Source organism: Barbatula barbatula (genome assembly GCF_947034865.1).
Source record: "Barbatula barbatula genome assembly, chromosome: 11".
Taxonomy (NCBI): Eukaryota; Metazoa; Chordata; class Actinopteri; order Cypriniformes; family Nemacheilidae; genus Barbatula; species Barbatula barbatula.
In genome coordinates this window covers 4,910,461-4,925,941 of record NC_136774.1, presented here as the reverse complement: position 1 = coordinate 4,925,941, position 15,481 = coordinate 4,910,461, and the positions used below count along the sequence as shown (strand labels likewise).

Genomic DNA, 15,481 nt, shown 5'->3' with positions numbered 1-15,481 from the left:
CCTTTAACTTGACCATAGTATTTTCTATTCCTGCAATGGAAAGTCAATTGGGACCATGTTTTTGGGTGAACTACAGTATTCCTTTGAATCTGATTCAGACTCAAGTCTTGACTTTTGAGTAATTTAATGTAATCAAAACCAACACTGGTCATCTACATCTAATAGAATTAATGTTTATTGTCTGTTGGTGTGGATGCAAATAAATGTATAAACCATTACAAGCACAAATGAGAAAGAAATGCAAATAAAATGTTAATTTCTTTTATTATGAGATCCCAAATTTGGTAAGAAAACTACATTTTTAAAAACAGTCCTTAACATGAAACAATATTTAAATCAACATATAAGAAACAAACTTACAGCAAATAAAAGACTAGAATGTGCTGTTATTTAATGAGGTACTATGAGTTTGTGGACACCTGGATAAACAGTCCTTTAATCTAAAAGATTTTTCACCAGTTCACATATCAGCTTCAAAACATAAAAATCCCAAAAAATAAACAATTTAAGCTTAAACGTTTTTTCTGTGGCTGACTGTTAGCATTTAAATGCATAAATGTCCTGTAATATATTAGCTTCTGTATTCTGCAAGAGCTAAGCATCTTTCGTTTAAGTGAAGGTTTGACAACTTGATTTAAAGGCCTGATTTCGGAGATGTTCATTACATTCAAGTTTCATCTAAAGTTGGTACTAGTAGTGGAATTTTGTACCAGGCTTATCTTGGTAAGACATATGAAAGTTTCGGTTTTGACATGAATTCTGTGTGGTGCAGATCCTTCATTACACAGTAGTGCAGTATTAACCCAGCACGAATCTACCATCATTACAGCAAGTTTAACCCTCCCATCATAACATAAACGTCTGTCGAGCCATGAACGGGGTCACGACTGTCACTCCAGCCAATGATATGTTAGGGAGTGTATCAGCAGGCACATTGTGTGATCAGGAATTATAACATCCCTGTGAGTTCTGCTTGTTTCTCATCCTCAGACTCTGGCTGGTTGTCGTCATCGCCGTTATAGTTAGCCATCTCGTCCTCAAGATCCTGTCCGGCATCTTGATTTTCATCTGTAACAACACATGGTATTGTTATACCTAAAGAAACAGCCCTACATTCGTTTGAAAGCAGCAAATTGTAATCTCTGTCTGACATTTCCCACAAATCCCAACTCAAATAATCTATACTGTGATTTTACCGATGTCAGAGTAAGATCAGAAGACTGAACACTGATTTTTATGTCCTTGCTCCATAACTGAATCTTTTTTTGGTTCAAACCACTGCATTCTGTTGTGTAAAACGCTATTTCCCTTGTGGGGTAAAAGATGTTAAAATGCACCTTTAATCTTGGAAAGTTGTTTTTCAATCTCTCCCTCGTTGTCATACATGATGACATCATCTTCTTCCCTCTCTTCTCCAATCCTGTCTTTTTCCTCATTCCCGTCCCCAATCCCGATCTCATCATCTTTCGGCTCCAGAATTCCTGCTTCATCCAACAGAGTATCTACATAAAAACAATATAAATGAATAATGTGGGTGTACGTGTGTGAGTATTTTGCCCCACCTGTCTTTAAGGATTCTCTTTTAATGTCCATCACTGCCTCTAGAACTTTCTTACTGTCTGGTCTCTCAAGAGTTTCATTCTTATTTGTTGTTTTGTAGGTTGGGATGGGTGATTTTCCTATAACGGCAGCAGCTGAGAAGCAAAGAAAGTTGTTATAAAATCATAGGCCTACTGAAGAATGAACAGAAGAACAGTGTACTTTGATTAAAAAATGAATTAGAGAGGGAAAAACATATAAAGAAGTGCAAAAAAAATGATAGGCTGCTCAGCTAAAATGATATCAAATGCTTTAAAATGTCAACCAAAACCAGAAAGACGTGGAAGAAAACTGAAAACTACCATTCGAATGGATCGAAGGATAGCCAAAATGGCAAAGACAAAAGCCAATGATCAGCTCCAGAGTGATCAAAGAAAGTCTGATGTTACCTGTGAGTACTGTAACAATAAGAAGACGCCTATATAGCCAAGCTGTCGGCAAGAAGCCCCCCGCAAAGTCCCATTGTTGAAAAAACAACATGTGCTGAAGAGTTAGTTAGATTAACACATTGGCTGGACTAAAGAGAAATGGTGCAATATTTTGTGGACTGATGAAAGCTAGATTGTTCTTTTTGGGTCTAGGGGGTCGCAGACGGTTTGAATTCCAATTCCAACACTGAATTCAAGCCACAGTACACTGTGAAGACAGTGAAGCATGGTGGCGCAAGCATCATGATATGGGGATGTTTCTCATACTATGGTGTTGGGCCTATTTATGGGATTCCGATAATAATGGATCATTTGAGTACATAAAATACTTAAAGAGGTCATGTTGGCTTATGCTGAAGAGGAAATGCCCTTGAAATGGGTCTTTCGACAAGACAACGACCCCAAACACCAGTAAGCGAGCAGCATCTTGGTTCCAGACCAACAGAATTAACGTTATGAAGTGGTCAGACCTTAATCCAACAAAAACTTGTGGGGTGACATCAGAAACACTGTTTCTGAGGCAAAACCAAGAAATGCAGAAGAATTGTGGTCTGAAGTGCAAATGTCCTGCGCTGGAAGACTTGCCAGAATGTTGCATGGTTGACTCCATGCAACACAGATGTGAAGCAGTTCTCAGAAACCATGGCTATACAACTACATATTAGTTCAGTGATTCACAAGAACGCTAAATCTTATGTTTGACTTTGTGAAGTAAAATGCTATTATTTTGAACACAACTGTGTATAAACTTTGATGTACGAAACCTTTGCAGCACTGGAGAAAGGTCATAATATCACAACAATAGGTAATCAGAATTAAAATCTACATAATATACTTGAATGCCACTATTGGTAATCTCATGGTCATACATTTTCATTTTCTGTAATAAATAATGTGTATAAAAGATATCGTTTTTTTTTTAAACATACCAAGTTTTTCATTGTTCTGCACCTGAACTTCATCTTTTGCACGTGACTCCACTTCTGGCTTGCTGTTCGAAGGTTCTTCCAAAAATGTTTCTGAATGGTTTGTAGCAGGAATCTCAGATTTGGCTTTTGCTGACATATTCTGTGCAGAACCGGCAACATCCAATCGAGATGAAAAGAGGGATTGTAATTATTTTACACATTTTTTAAGAGCTGGTGGCAGAAGCGATTCTTCTTTTTAAGGGATCTGAACCTCTTGCTCAGTATTAACTAACCAGCACATAACCTAAAATGTATAATGAATAATATATATCAAATATATATATATATATTATATAATAAAGGGTGTTTTGAAAAGCGCTTAAACATTCCAGACTTTGATGTCAGATTTTTTCATAACTGTACCTGGGTAGCGACCGGTGCAGGTACCGTTTCAGCATTCTGCTCTTCTAGTTCTGACACTGCAGTTCTCTCATTGCATTTCTCTTCCATGGTCGCAATTTTTTTGTTACACTGGGACCTACACAATTCCGCCACAAATAGCCATTTAAATTATTGTTCGGCAGTATGATAATGTAGTTTGATCAGTATTGAGAATGGACTTACATGAACGTGTCCGCATTACTTTGACAGGACTTCAGCTCATTTTGCTTCTTGCTTAGATCCTCCAATAATGACTTCATATGATCTTAAACATAGATACACATATATATATATATATTACGATATGCATCGCTTAGAGGACAATAAAACGTACAAATACAAGGTAAAGGGACTTACTCTTCATTTCCTGCACTGTTTTAGCACTGGTGGAAATGTTAAGCTTCAGAATTTCCTATAAAAGAGAAGATATTTCTTTATTTAATAAAAAAGATCATACACACTAACTATATGATGAAAGTGAAACTTTTTTCAGGTGGTCATGTCATAAATATATCAATTCCAACTATCAATTTAAAGGAGCAATGCAGATATTTTAGCGGCATCTAGCAGTGAGGTTGCGAATTGCAACCAATGGCTCACTCCACCCCTCCCCCCCTTTTGAAGCATTACGGCGGCTGACCACAACAATGATGTCGTTGCCGAAGGAGATAACGTATTTATGAAACACGCTTTGTAGAGCAGTTTGTCTGTTTAGGGATACTGTAGAAACAACATGGCGAATTCAATGTAAGGGTGTATGTAAGAAGATAGTAAATAGCTCATTCTAAGGAAAGAAAAACACTACATTATGTAAAGTGAAAGAGGACATAGTTATGTACATTATACTGCATTTCTGTTAATAGATCCTCCAAAAAATTACACACTGGACCTTTAATAGACAATTCATTTAAATAGTAACTTATATAGTAAATTGAACAAATGTGTATCACTTGTATAAAGCATATCCGGTTTCCTGAATTCTACCAACGTTTTAAATTCTGTTTGTCAATGTCCAAAGAATAAATACAGGGCATTTTCTTATACCTTCTCCTGTTTCCAGTTGTTCAGTGCTGTATCCTGTTGTCTACGATGTGTTTCCTCTATTAGCCCCATCCTCTCATTCTGCATGTGCATCTCATCCTCCACCTTCATCTTACTCTGCTGCTCTCTATCTCTGTCTGCAGACAGCAGCCTCATGCGATCTTCCAGCTCCAAAATCTTGCTCTGGTGGAAAAAAAATCACTTACTTGACACAAGACTGTGAATGGGTCCCTCAATAGGCCTCAATTTTGTGCACAATTTGGCATTTGTGCATCCAATGTGAATTTAATAGAAAGTTTCTGCCACTGTAGCATACATCTTTTTTTTTTGTATTGAACGATTTTTTAATCAACCTGTAGCTCAATGTTTCTTGAGTTTGAGACCCAATAGTTGAAGCCAAGCAGAAGAATGCAGGCGATGAGAGCAGCCACGAGCAAAGATGGCGAACGTCCACCACGTCGACCGTTCCCCAGCGCAACCATCATGCTGTATACTCCACAACAACACCCTAGAGATGGATCTAAAAAATTCAATATACAGCGAACATTATTACTAGGAAGAAAATGAAACAAAAAAAATAGTTCAGTAAAAATACACACTATAAAAACAATACAGAAGACAACTATTAAAGAACAAACAAATGCAATGAATAATTTATTCAGGCTGGGAATTAGTCACATTTTTAAAGGGATGAGTTACTCAAGTTGTTCCAAACCTGTATAAATGTATTTGTTCTGTTGAACACAAAGAAAAATATTCAGAAGAATGTTAGCAACTGACATCTCTTGGGCATCATTGACTACTATAGAATCATTTTTTTTTTGTTCTGTTTATCACAGAATGACATATTTTCAGGAATTTAGGAAAGCAAAAAGTTCTGGGGTACCTTTGACTCCAATTTAAAAAAGGTTTTACTATGGTAGTTTGTATACAGGTTTGTAACAACTTGAGGGTGAATAAAATTCATGATGGAATTTTCATTTTTGGCTGAACTATCCCTTTAAGTATATAAGCATACGCAGGATAATAGGTGGAGCTGTATCTAAAGAAATCAATTCAACTTCAGCTAAAGTTTTTGTTTACATGTTAAATGAATTGACCTTTTTTAATATAAATACGTTTCAAATGACTGCAGTGGATAACAGAAGCTTACCATATATTTATTAAAAAATATATGATATATATATATTAGTTTTAACTTTATTTCAAACATTATACATACATATCACACCAGGGAAAGAAGTCTTCACATGCCATAGACAGTGAACAATAACAATAATAAGAAAAATAAAACAACAAATAAAATCTTGGGTTTGCGTACATTAAAGTAAACTCAAGATAATAGAAAGTCATATTTGTAAACAAATCATCATAATGTTTTTGTTGTTTACAAGTCTTAAGGATGAAACAAAATATTTAATTTCAGCAAGAAATAAAAGGAAATATAAAGGAGATTTAAGCCATTTTTGTTTATGAATAAAATACGTTGCATATAAAATAAAAATATTAACATTTTCATGAAAAAAGCAAATTAGGGCTTTCATAGTAAAATAAAATATCTGTAAGGGTGAATGTACAGCCTGCATTTATAGGGCTAAACCATACGAATATAAGTAAACACAAATACATCTGTTTCTTCCATAAGACCACAAAATGAGCAATTTTCATCAATATTAGAATATTTGGAAATAGATAAATTCACAGGATAAATGTTGCGAAGGATAATAAAATGCATTTCCTTAATCTTATTGTATATACAACATTGACTTGGCAAAAGCCAGGCTTTTCACCAATTTACATTTGAAACAAACGAGACCCAATAAAAATATATAATGATATGGTAGGTAGGTAGTGTCTGGAATTTGTCATGTAACGTTATAACCATAATGGTTGAATTACTTTTGTGGAAATAACAAAACTATGGTACAATGATCCTGCTCGTACTTTCATTCATCAGAGACATTTGCACAACTAACGTTACCATGTTGCATTCAGGGGACGCATTTGAAAAACTAATGACATTTTACTTTTCGTTTGGGAAAAAGAAGAAAAAACGAAATGAGGAGAGGTTGTTTATTAAAATGCAAAGGAAGCTGCTTTTGTCCTGGTAGCATGTCTGCTAACAGAAAAACAGGTACATAATTCATGGCATTTTCTTCCTCATACCAGATAAACCGTTGGTATTGTTTTAAAATTGCTCTTACCACAGTAAAATGTAAGAGGCCACGTCAGGTAAATGCACGAAACATGTACACATCGATGATCGGTGCTCGTGTTCCGGTTTCGTTAACCTCCGAAGTACAAACAGGAGCGGTGCTTTCGCGTTGAGTCCGCGCATGCGCACAAGAACACCCTCAGCGAACAGGCTCTCTACAGGTGTCTGCTCTCATTTCTGTCTACATCAAAATCATTTAGTTTTCACCATATAAGATTACATTAAATCAAATCATGCTTGTGACTTCACCATTTTAAGCATTTCAAATGACTGCACACATGCATACTAACATTTTGATTCATAATGGTAAAGCAAAATAAAAATAAATTATTTTAACATACAATCTACATGTATTCATTCTATTGCTCTTTAGGCTTAATATATTTCAACAACTGTCAATTTTTATAAATAAGAAGAACTGATAATGAACTAAATCAATTACACCAGGAAAAATTATAAAATAGATATTTTAATTGTCTATATTTAATTATAGTTGTATAACGCTTTTACAGAATAATAAAATATATACATAAAAAGAATCAAACATAATAAATATATATTATCTATGAGAAATGTAATGTGAAATTAATTTCACTATGATTTAAATCTTAGACATGGCCTTACCCGGTCAATAATAAAGATTTCAAGGTTATATTTTCACAGAATGTTCTTTACATCATGTAGGATGGTTTCATGTCAATTAAAGAAAGGGTCAATCACAAAAAATACTTAGCTAGATTTTTAGAGGCTAGGGCACATACTTTTAAAATGTGAAACTCGCTTTTTTTCCCTATTCTTACCAGTCTGACCCAACAAAACAGAAATTCTAAAGTCACAAACCTGCAGTTACTCCATTTGTTTCTAGTTTTGACAATGACTTACACCGTGTCTACACAGGACTCAATCGGCGCGGCGCGACACGATGGGATTGTTGCATCGCATGTCCAGTGTTGACTGAATTTGAATTGATAATGGATTTCTATTGTCTTTTGTAGTGTTGGAATGTGCCGCGTCCGGTGTAGCACAGTCTTATACTTAACATGGCCGAATAGCAAGGAAACACAAAATCAATGTCATTTATAATAAATGTGTATTACTTAATGCAAAATAATTGTACATATTTTCATTTTATTCAAAGCATTTAAGCCTATTACATTAAGTTCATATGATGTACATTATTTCATTCTTTCAAAACTTTAAATCATCACTGGACATTCAAATAATAAAAAAATGCTTGCAATGTTCTTTTCTCACGATCGCTTCTTCACATTTTCCTCCTTCAAAACAAAAATATTAAATGCATTATGTTTAATAAATCAACTTGGCACATTTTGGAATGTAAAACCTTGATTTCAGAATGGCAAACATTAAAATACAGATGAAATCAGTCAAACCGTAAGCTCCCCAAACTAAAACAACGTCTGCCAATGAAATGTAATCCAATAACAGAATCCCATCCCAAAACATGCCAATAAGGCTTTAACTAGAGAACCCTCAGCAAATGTGTGCTTACCTTTACAGTTTTGCCAAGCTCAACAAGTGTTTGTTCATAGCAGGCTTCCATGCCTTTAAGACTTTCTGGTTGGACTATCTGCCTCTCTATACCAGGACTGCCTGCGTCCAACACCATCTGCAAGAATCTCTTTTCCTAAAGACAAAATAAAGGTTTACAAATTATAAAATGGTCAGTCCTTGATTCTGATTGGCTAAGCGGAGTTCTAAGCCGTTATAAAATTCCCCAATTTATAACGGCTGACCGCACCACATAGCCTAAATATCTTTTTATTTACTTTAATTTTTATATTACTTTAACCTTGCTACGCATATGGAATAACCGTTTTATAAAAGCAATAAGCCCCTCGAAGCAGTGGGTAACAGTGCATTTTATAACAGCTATGTGCGTTGTGGCACAACGCAAAGCTGTGGTGGAGACAAACTGACATACACACAAACAAACAAATGAACATACAATTCAAAAGTCTGATGCTTCTATCTGGCATTCTTCTAGTTTAAAACTTATTACAAACATTTTTAATGCAAAACAAATTTTAATGTAAACATAAATCTAAATCTATTTATAATGATTATTGCTTTATTTTGCTGGTGTCAGTTGTGACAGCAAATTATAAGATAATGTAACTTGCAAAGGTGTAAGTTAAAACAGTCATATCAAGCCCTGAAATAATATATATACAACAAATATAGCAAAACATAAGAAAGAATTTTCTTTCTTAAAAAAGAATCCTACCTGCACTTTTAAAAGGAAAGTGAAAGCCAGCCCGGCTTTTCCTGCCCTCGCTGTTCGTCCCACCCTGCCCGTGAAAACAGGCAAGTAAAAATTGGCTCAGATCTCAATTAATTCATAGGATTTGATATACAATTCTGTTCAATTCAGATAAGACAATAATAAATGTGTGCGATTTATAACGGCTGACCGCACCACATGTGATGACCACACCACATAGTATTTTTCATTTGTTATGATAAAAACTAAATTATAAAAAACTAAAATATAAAAACACGAAGTATATTAAAAAACGAAGTATATTTTTACAGCACTGTAACTGAACAACTAAATTAGGTCATTAGAACATTATGGTTTACAGTCATGGATAGCATCAGTGATTGTAATGGGTTCGATTCTCTTTTTTCGTGTTGCGATGTTCACATCCGGTGTAGAATATGCAATAAAAAAATTAAATCCACATATAGCATATGTCCCAGATATATTGTGCATCTCTCGTTTCTATCATGATCTATTAACTTGCCTGTGAATGTACGTCCTGATGTATTGTGGAGCATCATAATTAATGACACATTTCACTCCGTTGATGTCAATGCCTCTCGCAGCGGCATCTGTGCTTATCAATCTAATAAGACAAATAAGTCCAATCACATAATTATAAAGTGCATAATCCTTTCAAATCAAACGATTCATTATCATAAGCACATTCCAGAACTAGATACCTACAGTTGGATCTTCCCCTGCTCAAAGTCTTTGAGCGTTCTTTGTCGTTCGCTTGGGCTTAGTCTGGAGGAAAACTCTGCAACATTCACTCCGCCGAAGAGCTTCACAACCAAATAGAGTCTAAGAGCCAAAAAAGACAGATAGTTAGATGACGCCGAAAATTGTATAATCACAAATTGACATTGATTTGTTTTGTCCTGTCTAAACAGTTGTTCCATCATTGTTTTTTCTGATCTATAGGCTAAAATGGTATTCCATCTGAACGCTTGTACTTTTACCCCATCAAAAGCATATTCATTATTGCAGGGAAGGAAATACCACATCAGCAATCTGCAATAACAAGGCATCATCAGGATGTATTGCTAATCTCAATGATACAGGAGCTGAACTCCAAAATTACCGGTGTGCCGTTTCTCTAGAGTTGGTGAAGCACAAAACGGGACTGAACTTGAGCCGAAGCAAGAAATGAAGGAGGACTAGTGGTTTCTTGTTTAGGTTGCAGGGGACATAATACTCCTGCGTAAAACAAGCACATATCAACCGGTGAGTGCGAAAGCGAGACAAGACTACTAATACACTGCTCCAATTGACTCATGTACAATACGACTTACAGAGAGGCTCTGAGGAAAGTGAAATGACTCCTGGTTTTGTGTGGCCGTGTCTATAGAGGTCTGTGTGGAACTGAAGAGTCGTGGCTGGTGCAGATCCAGCAGTTGTAGTTTCTCAGGGTTATGGGTGAGAGTGGCAGAAAACAGCAGCTTCTGCAAAGGCATCTGTGGAGGAGACAAACTGACATACACACAAAACAATCAAATGAACATATTCAAAAGTCTGATGCTTCTATTTGGCATTCATCTAGTTCAAAAAAGTTTTAATGCAAAAACATATGTAATATAAACATAACAATTTAAGTGAAATCTTGATTTTTAAAATCTATTTATAATGCATATGGAGTTTCAATGAAAGTAAGTTCATCCGACCCTTTGTGCAAGGGTAAACTATAACATGGCAAATTTACACTTTCAAATCTTAGAAGGTGTGTGTATTCAAAGGTGTGGTTACACGAGATGTTTCACGTTGCTATATGACGTGTCTAATACATGCATGGGCAACTTATAACACACCAAAGACGCAGAAAAAAACACTACAAGAGTACGTAACATTGGTTTATGGAGTGTCCAACAACAAGTTTATGTACATACAAGGTGTAAAAACACTATTATGTCGTAATAATAGGCAAGTTATTCTTTCCTTACTTCTTGACTGACTCTCAAATGATTTGTTCCGCGATTCATCCGTCTAATCTCCTCCTATCCTAGCCTAGTGTCATGTGATTGGTCAGATGGTGTAGTCTGATGTGATTGGTCAAACGCGTTCAGCATGTGTCGCAAACGGAACGCCTACTGGATTACGGTTAACATGTGGTATAATATAACATGTTTATTATATACAGTGTATAGATAGAGATGGCTGGGATTACTTTACCAGTTTGAGCCCGAATCTGATGAAGAAACATCAGAAGGCGCTTTGGAGCACAATGTTTCTTAGTGACAACTCTTGTCAACAAAACTTCCAGTGCTTTTGCAGATCATTGAATTAAAATATTATTTTTAATTAAAATACGTTAGTTATAATATTATTTCGTCTTTACCGTGTGTTGTTATTGTACAGAGCATTTTAGAAAGTCTCCATTATTTGTCGGTCCCTTTAAATAACCAAAAACCTTGTTGTTCAGCATCCGGGGAATAATGACGCCTCGCAGATCAATATGATAAAAATTTAATTCAATCAGATCCAACTTGACAAATCTTACCTTGACACTGTTATTGGTCCAGGCAGTATTCTTCTAAAGACGGACATCTGTGGGTCACCTTGGCATCTGTACACTGCTTTGGTCACCTGGCTGAGCCAAGACTGATGCATGCTGTCAATCATCCTGTCTGCTTCATCTATTATCTACAACAAACACGAACATCTCCACAAATGTATACAGGCAATATTTGAAACAAATATACAGTATATTATTCTCACTTTTGTACAGAACTTACCAGAAACCGTAGGTGTCGTAGACTGAAATTGTTGTGTTTGTTGATGTGATCCACAAGACGGCCTGGCGTAGCCACAACAATATCAGCCAAACTGTAACAAACACCCCCTCTGCTTTTAGAAAGCAGCGCTTGCTCTTCAGCAAACGATTTCTGTCCTGCGATCATGACTACCTTCACACCGCTACCTTCAGCATATGAGCTAAACACATTTGACACCTGGAACACATAAATCACATGCAAAAGTAAAGATGAGGAATGGATAAGCAATTCCTCGGTTAAATGTACATTATTAATATTGACCATTTTTAATACATTACCTGCTGTGCCAACTCTTTGGTGGGTAGTACAGCCAATGCACGGACCTCACACACCACACGCTTAGAAAGTGCCTAAGGTAACAAACAAGTTCATCCACATGTACCTAAAAATCCAGTCCCACATTTAAATGTGATTTTATACATATTTTTGGTTATTGGCAATTTATCAGTTGCGACAAATTAATTTTAGATTCCTACTGTACCTGTATAACGGGTATAACAAAAGCCAGTGTCTTTCCACTTCCTGTAGGTGCCGAAACACAGATGTCTCTGGGCCGGTAGCCACCTGGACCGACCAGTAGCTCTGAGCTTACACTATTCAAAATGGCAGGTATGACTTCAGCTTGAACTGAGAAAGGAAATATAGTAATTAGTAATAGAGAATAATGCGATATCTTCAGTCGATGAGTTTACAGATATGAAAATGAAAATTCTGTCATCATTAACTTGTATTCTTTGTTCTGTTGAACGCACAGGAAGATATCTGAAAGATTTTCAAATCTCACCCCCTATCGACTCCCATAGTATTTATTTCCCTACTACGGCAGTAAATGCAGCGTGAGATCTGACATTCTTCCAAATTTCTTCATGTGTGTTCAAGCAAACAAAGACATGAAGGTTTGGAACAATCGAAGAGTGAGAAAATGATCGAATTTTTCATTTCTGGGTGAAGTATCCCTTTAAAAGAACTTTGCCTTGTACCAAGCACAACAGATACTCCATTATTCAATGCAATGTTAAATGATTATCTTTCTGTCTTACCCGGAAAAAAGTTCTGTATCCCGTTGGCTTTGAGCTTCTTTAGCAGAACTGGACAGATGCCCGGTACCTCATTGACAGGGACAAGGTTACCCTTAATGTCCCTCTCAATGACATCAGGCTGTGACAACCACTGGGGCAAAACTCTTTTGACCTGTAGATGTTCAAAACTAAATATTGTATTTTTTCTTTATAGCAGATAATAAATGTATTATATAACATTTTCTACAAACCTTTTGCACGTTCTTTTCTTTGAACCCACCCAAGATATGTAAACCGGTCTTGGTGTCGTTGTTTTCTGCATGTAACTCATCATTCTGTTGGTTTACGGCTGTTTCAATGTCCTCACTTTTCTCCAAGTCACCTTCGGTTTTCTCTATCGTTGTTTCTGCAAACTCCTCATTGTCTGGTTCATCATCTCCTAAAATTCGTATATGAAAATGCATTCATTAAGACTGATTTGATTTTGTCGTGAGCATAATGAATGAAAACTAAAATAACATTACAATGTGCTACATAGAATATTTTTTATACAAAATTTGGCTGCTGTGAGCAGTCCTAAGAATAGGACACAACGTTGCACCACTGTATTGGCAAAATTGTTTTGCAACCACAAAATTAACATGCATTTTTATTTCAACACAATAACACAAACAGGAGCTCGGTAGTTTTACCTGTTTTTGGACTTTCATCGCATAGCGATGCTCTTTTGCGTTTCTTTTTCAAAATAACACCTTCATTGGCAAGATCTGTTTTTCTAGCCCGTTTTCCTCTTTTCTTGGATTTCTGTTGCGTTTCCTCAGTCTCTTGGTGTCCATCTTTAATTTTCTTCTTTTTTATGTTGCCCTGGTGATCATCATCTTCGTCTGCTGTGTTTGAGATGCTCTGCAGTTCTCTGGCTTTGGCTCGTTCCTGCAGTTTAGCCAGCAGGGCTCTAGATCGAGACTCTCCGCTAAATTCACTGTCCTCCTCCTCCTCCCCCAAATACCTGTTCAAACCATATCAAGTTATGATCTAAGTAACTTACGTGGAGGTAGCAGGTCCTCCTTGTACGAATAAGACAGCACACAACTACAAAAACGCAATGGTCTGCAGCGAATATGAGATTTGAATCAACGCGGTGCAGTCGTTTCATATGAGAAATACATTTTCATAACTTTTTGATGTTTTCTGTCAAATCAATACATACCGATTTATCATAAACAGTGCCATTGTAGACTCCTGCCTCAATATCAAGTTAATAAATAAATGAATTAAGGCCCACCATTAAGATAACGTGCACATTTATATTAGCCCTACAATGAAAACAAACTGTACCATACACCTCTTCTAGTCAAACATGTGGGTACTGAAGTGTATGACGCGTAGTGATGACGTAGCATTAGTCACTGTAGCCCTGTCCCAAATGGCGCACTCCGGGCTTGTGGACCTCCTGCGAGTCCACACTTGGTTACGTAAAGAAGTACAGACTGTGGGGCATTTAAGAACGGCACACGAGAGTGTGATTTAGCACAGACTCGAAATCGAGAGGAATACGGTAGGTGTCCGACTTCGCTTAGCACTGCGCAGACATGTCGGATTTAAAGCGATGCTTTTGAATGACCTCGCGCTACTTTGATGTCATAGACAGATCGGTCTGCGCAGCGCTGCGCTGTGCTGTTCAACGCCAGCATCGGGCAGAACAGTATATACTTATGTTATGTTTACAATGCTGGTGTGTTTATACATTTGTATAAACAATATTACATGCGCATAGTGTTCTTAATTTGTGTTAGGCCTATATATTTATTAGTTATGTAAGAATCTGGACAGAGCACACTCACTTTATTGCATTAAAGGTTTTTATACTTAAATAAGGTCCTATATTAATTTAATAAGAAATAATGTTACTTACAATACAAATAATAATTAAAATTTAAAAAGTAAAACATTCTCCATCATGTTTACTATTTACATCTACGAAACTCCTCCTGTCCATTCTCTGATTGGTCGTTCGCAAGGATTCCTGGGTAAATAATCTGTGTACAGAAGTCCTCTTCAAGGGCACAAAGGCTGCGCCCACGAGAACCCTATTATCCCTGCGTTCCATTCCGAAGGGCTCATCCCTATGCCCTGAGCAATTCAAAGGGTTTACCCTCGGGAGTGAGAGCTTTAAAGGGCTGTAGGGGACCTTCTACTTCTTGAAGTTCCCCTCAGAATCTTCATCCCGATCCCATAAGGAGGCGCCACTGTCCTGCAGAGTTTAGCTCCAACTTGTCTCAACACAACTGTCTGGAAACTTCTGGGCTCTTTCTTAAAATGCATTCTTCAGCGATCTTGTGTTCTCATGTTCTCGCTCTATGTCATCATTAACTGTCAAAGCCCTGTTCCAATACTCGAGAACAGAGAATGCGTGGAAGTACCCAGATGTGTTGTTGATATCAAGGATGCATCGTATGCAGACTTGCGTGTACCAAACCCGCCTGAAGTCCCAGAATTCCTGTATGGGACAGTCTAGCCGACACAAACATAGCCGCTAAGTTAAGACTGCTTCAGCCATTATTCTCACAGACATTACACCAATTGAGTTGCTTTAATTGAGTCAATTATGTTGAGTAATTCAATTTTCTACCAATTTACAGGAGATATCAGCAGAGACTGTCAGACTGTCAAATGTTTATCATGATATCAGTGTTTTTATATTAATCATTATTTGTTGATAATATTCAGGTTGCATATTCCATTGCATTTTACTTAACCTGCTACTTATTGCTTTCA

The 15,481-nt window shown here is 36.6% G+C and overlaps 2 protein-coding genes across 5 annotated transcripts; both read right to left on the bottom strand.

Annotated features, from left to right (window-relative positions):
- Window positions 1-239: 239 nt before the first annotated feature.
- On the bottom strand, window positions 240-6,815 carry golm1 (golgi membrane protein 1). 4 transcript variants are annotated; one of them, XM_079467529.1, is made up of 10 exons: window positions 6,622-6,815; window positions 4,771-4,937; window positions 4,421-4,600; window positions 3,734-3,788; window positions 3,560-3,641; window positions 3,359-3,473; window positions 2,957-3,095; window positions 1,563-1,694; window positions 1,338-1,481; window positions 240-1,068 (listed from the first exon to the last, which is right to left on the bottom strand). In XM_079467529.1, exons 2-10 carry the CDS (start codon window positions 4,900-4,902, stop codon window positions 950-952), a joined length of 1,098 nt encoding a protein of 365 aa, XP_079323655.1. In that variant the 5' UTR covers window positions 4,903-4,937; window positions 6,622-6,815; the 3' UTR covers window positions 240-949. The 4 variants fall into 4 exon arrangements, with proteins under 4 accessions (XP_079323655.1, XP_079323654.1, XP_079323653.1 ...); XM_079467528.1 differs by having other exon boundaries at window positions 1,338-1,484; window positions 6,622-6,801; XM_079467527.1 differs by having other exon boundaries at window positions 1,338-1,502; window positions 6,622-6,761.
- An 889-nt stretch (window positions 6,816-7,704) lies between these two features.
- Window positions 7,705-14,324, bottom strand: ddx51 (DEAD (Asp-Glu-Ala-Asp) box polypeptide 51). Its single transcript, XM_079466765.1, has 15 exons — window positions 13,914-14,324; window positions 13,399-13,712; window positions 12,958-13,145; window positions 12,728-12,878; window positions 12,169-12,314; window positions 11,966-12,037; window positions 11,649-11,864; window positions 11,414-11,556; window positions 10,212-10,389; window positions 10,001-10,116; window positions 9,604-9,720; window positions 9,401-9,502; window positions 8,881-8,944; window positions 8,146-8,280; window positions 7,705-7,909 (listed from the first exon to the last, which is right to left on the bottom strand). The coding sequence occupies exons 1-15, from the start codon at window positions 13,934-13,936 to the stop codon at window positions 7,883-7,885; spliced, it is 1,992 nt and encodes a 663-aa protein (XP_079322891.1). The 5' UTR covers window positions 13,937-14,324; the 3' UTR covers window positions 7,705-7,882.
- Window positions 14,325-15,481: the final 1,157 nt, after the last annotated feature.

What these genes read in the sequence shown, in the direction of transcription:
- golm1 (XM_079467527.1), bottom strand. Translation starts at nt 4,902, where the DNA reads ATGATGGTTGCGCTGGGGAACGGTCGACGTGGTGGACGTTCGCCATCT. An exon ending in AGTAATGCGGACACGTTCAT is followed by an intron (nt 3,474 to 3,559) that starts GTAAGTCCATTC and finishes GGAATTGTGTAG; the next exon opens with GTCCCAGTGTAACAAAAAAA. An exon ending in GCAGAACAATGAAAAACTTG is followed by an intron (nt 1,695 to 2,956) that starts GTATGTTTAAAA and finishes TTTGCTTCTCAG; the next exon opens with CTGCTGCCGTTATAGGAAAA.
- ddx51 (XM_079466765.1), bottom strand. Translation starts at nt 13,936, where the DNA reads ATGGCACTGTTTATGATAAATCG. An exon ending in GGACCAATAACAGTGTCAAG is followed by an intron (nt 10,390 to 11,413) that starts GTAAGATTTGTC and finishes TGTGTATGTCAG; the next exon opens with TTTGTCTCCTCCACAGATGC. An exon ending in AGCTTGGCAAAACTGTAAAG is followed by an intron (nt 7,910 to 8,145) that starts GTAAGCACACAT and finishes TTTGTTTTGAAG; the next exon opens with GAGGAAAATGTGAAGAAGCG.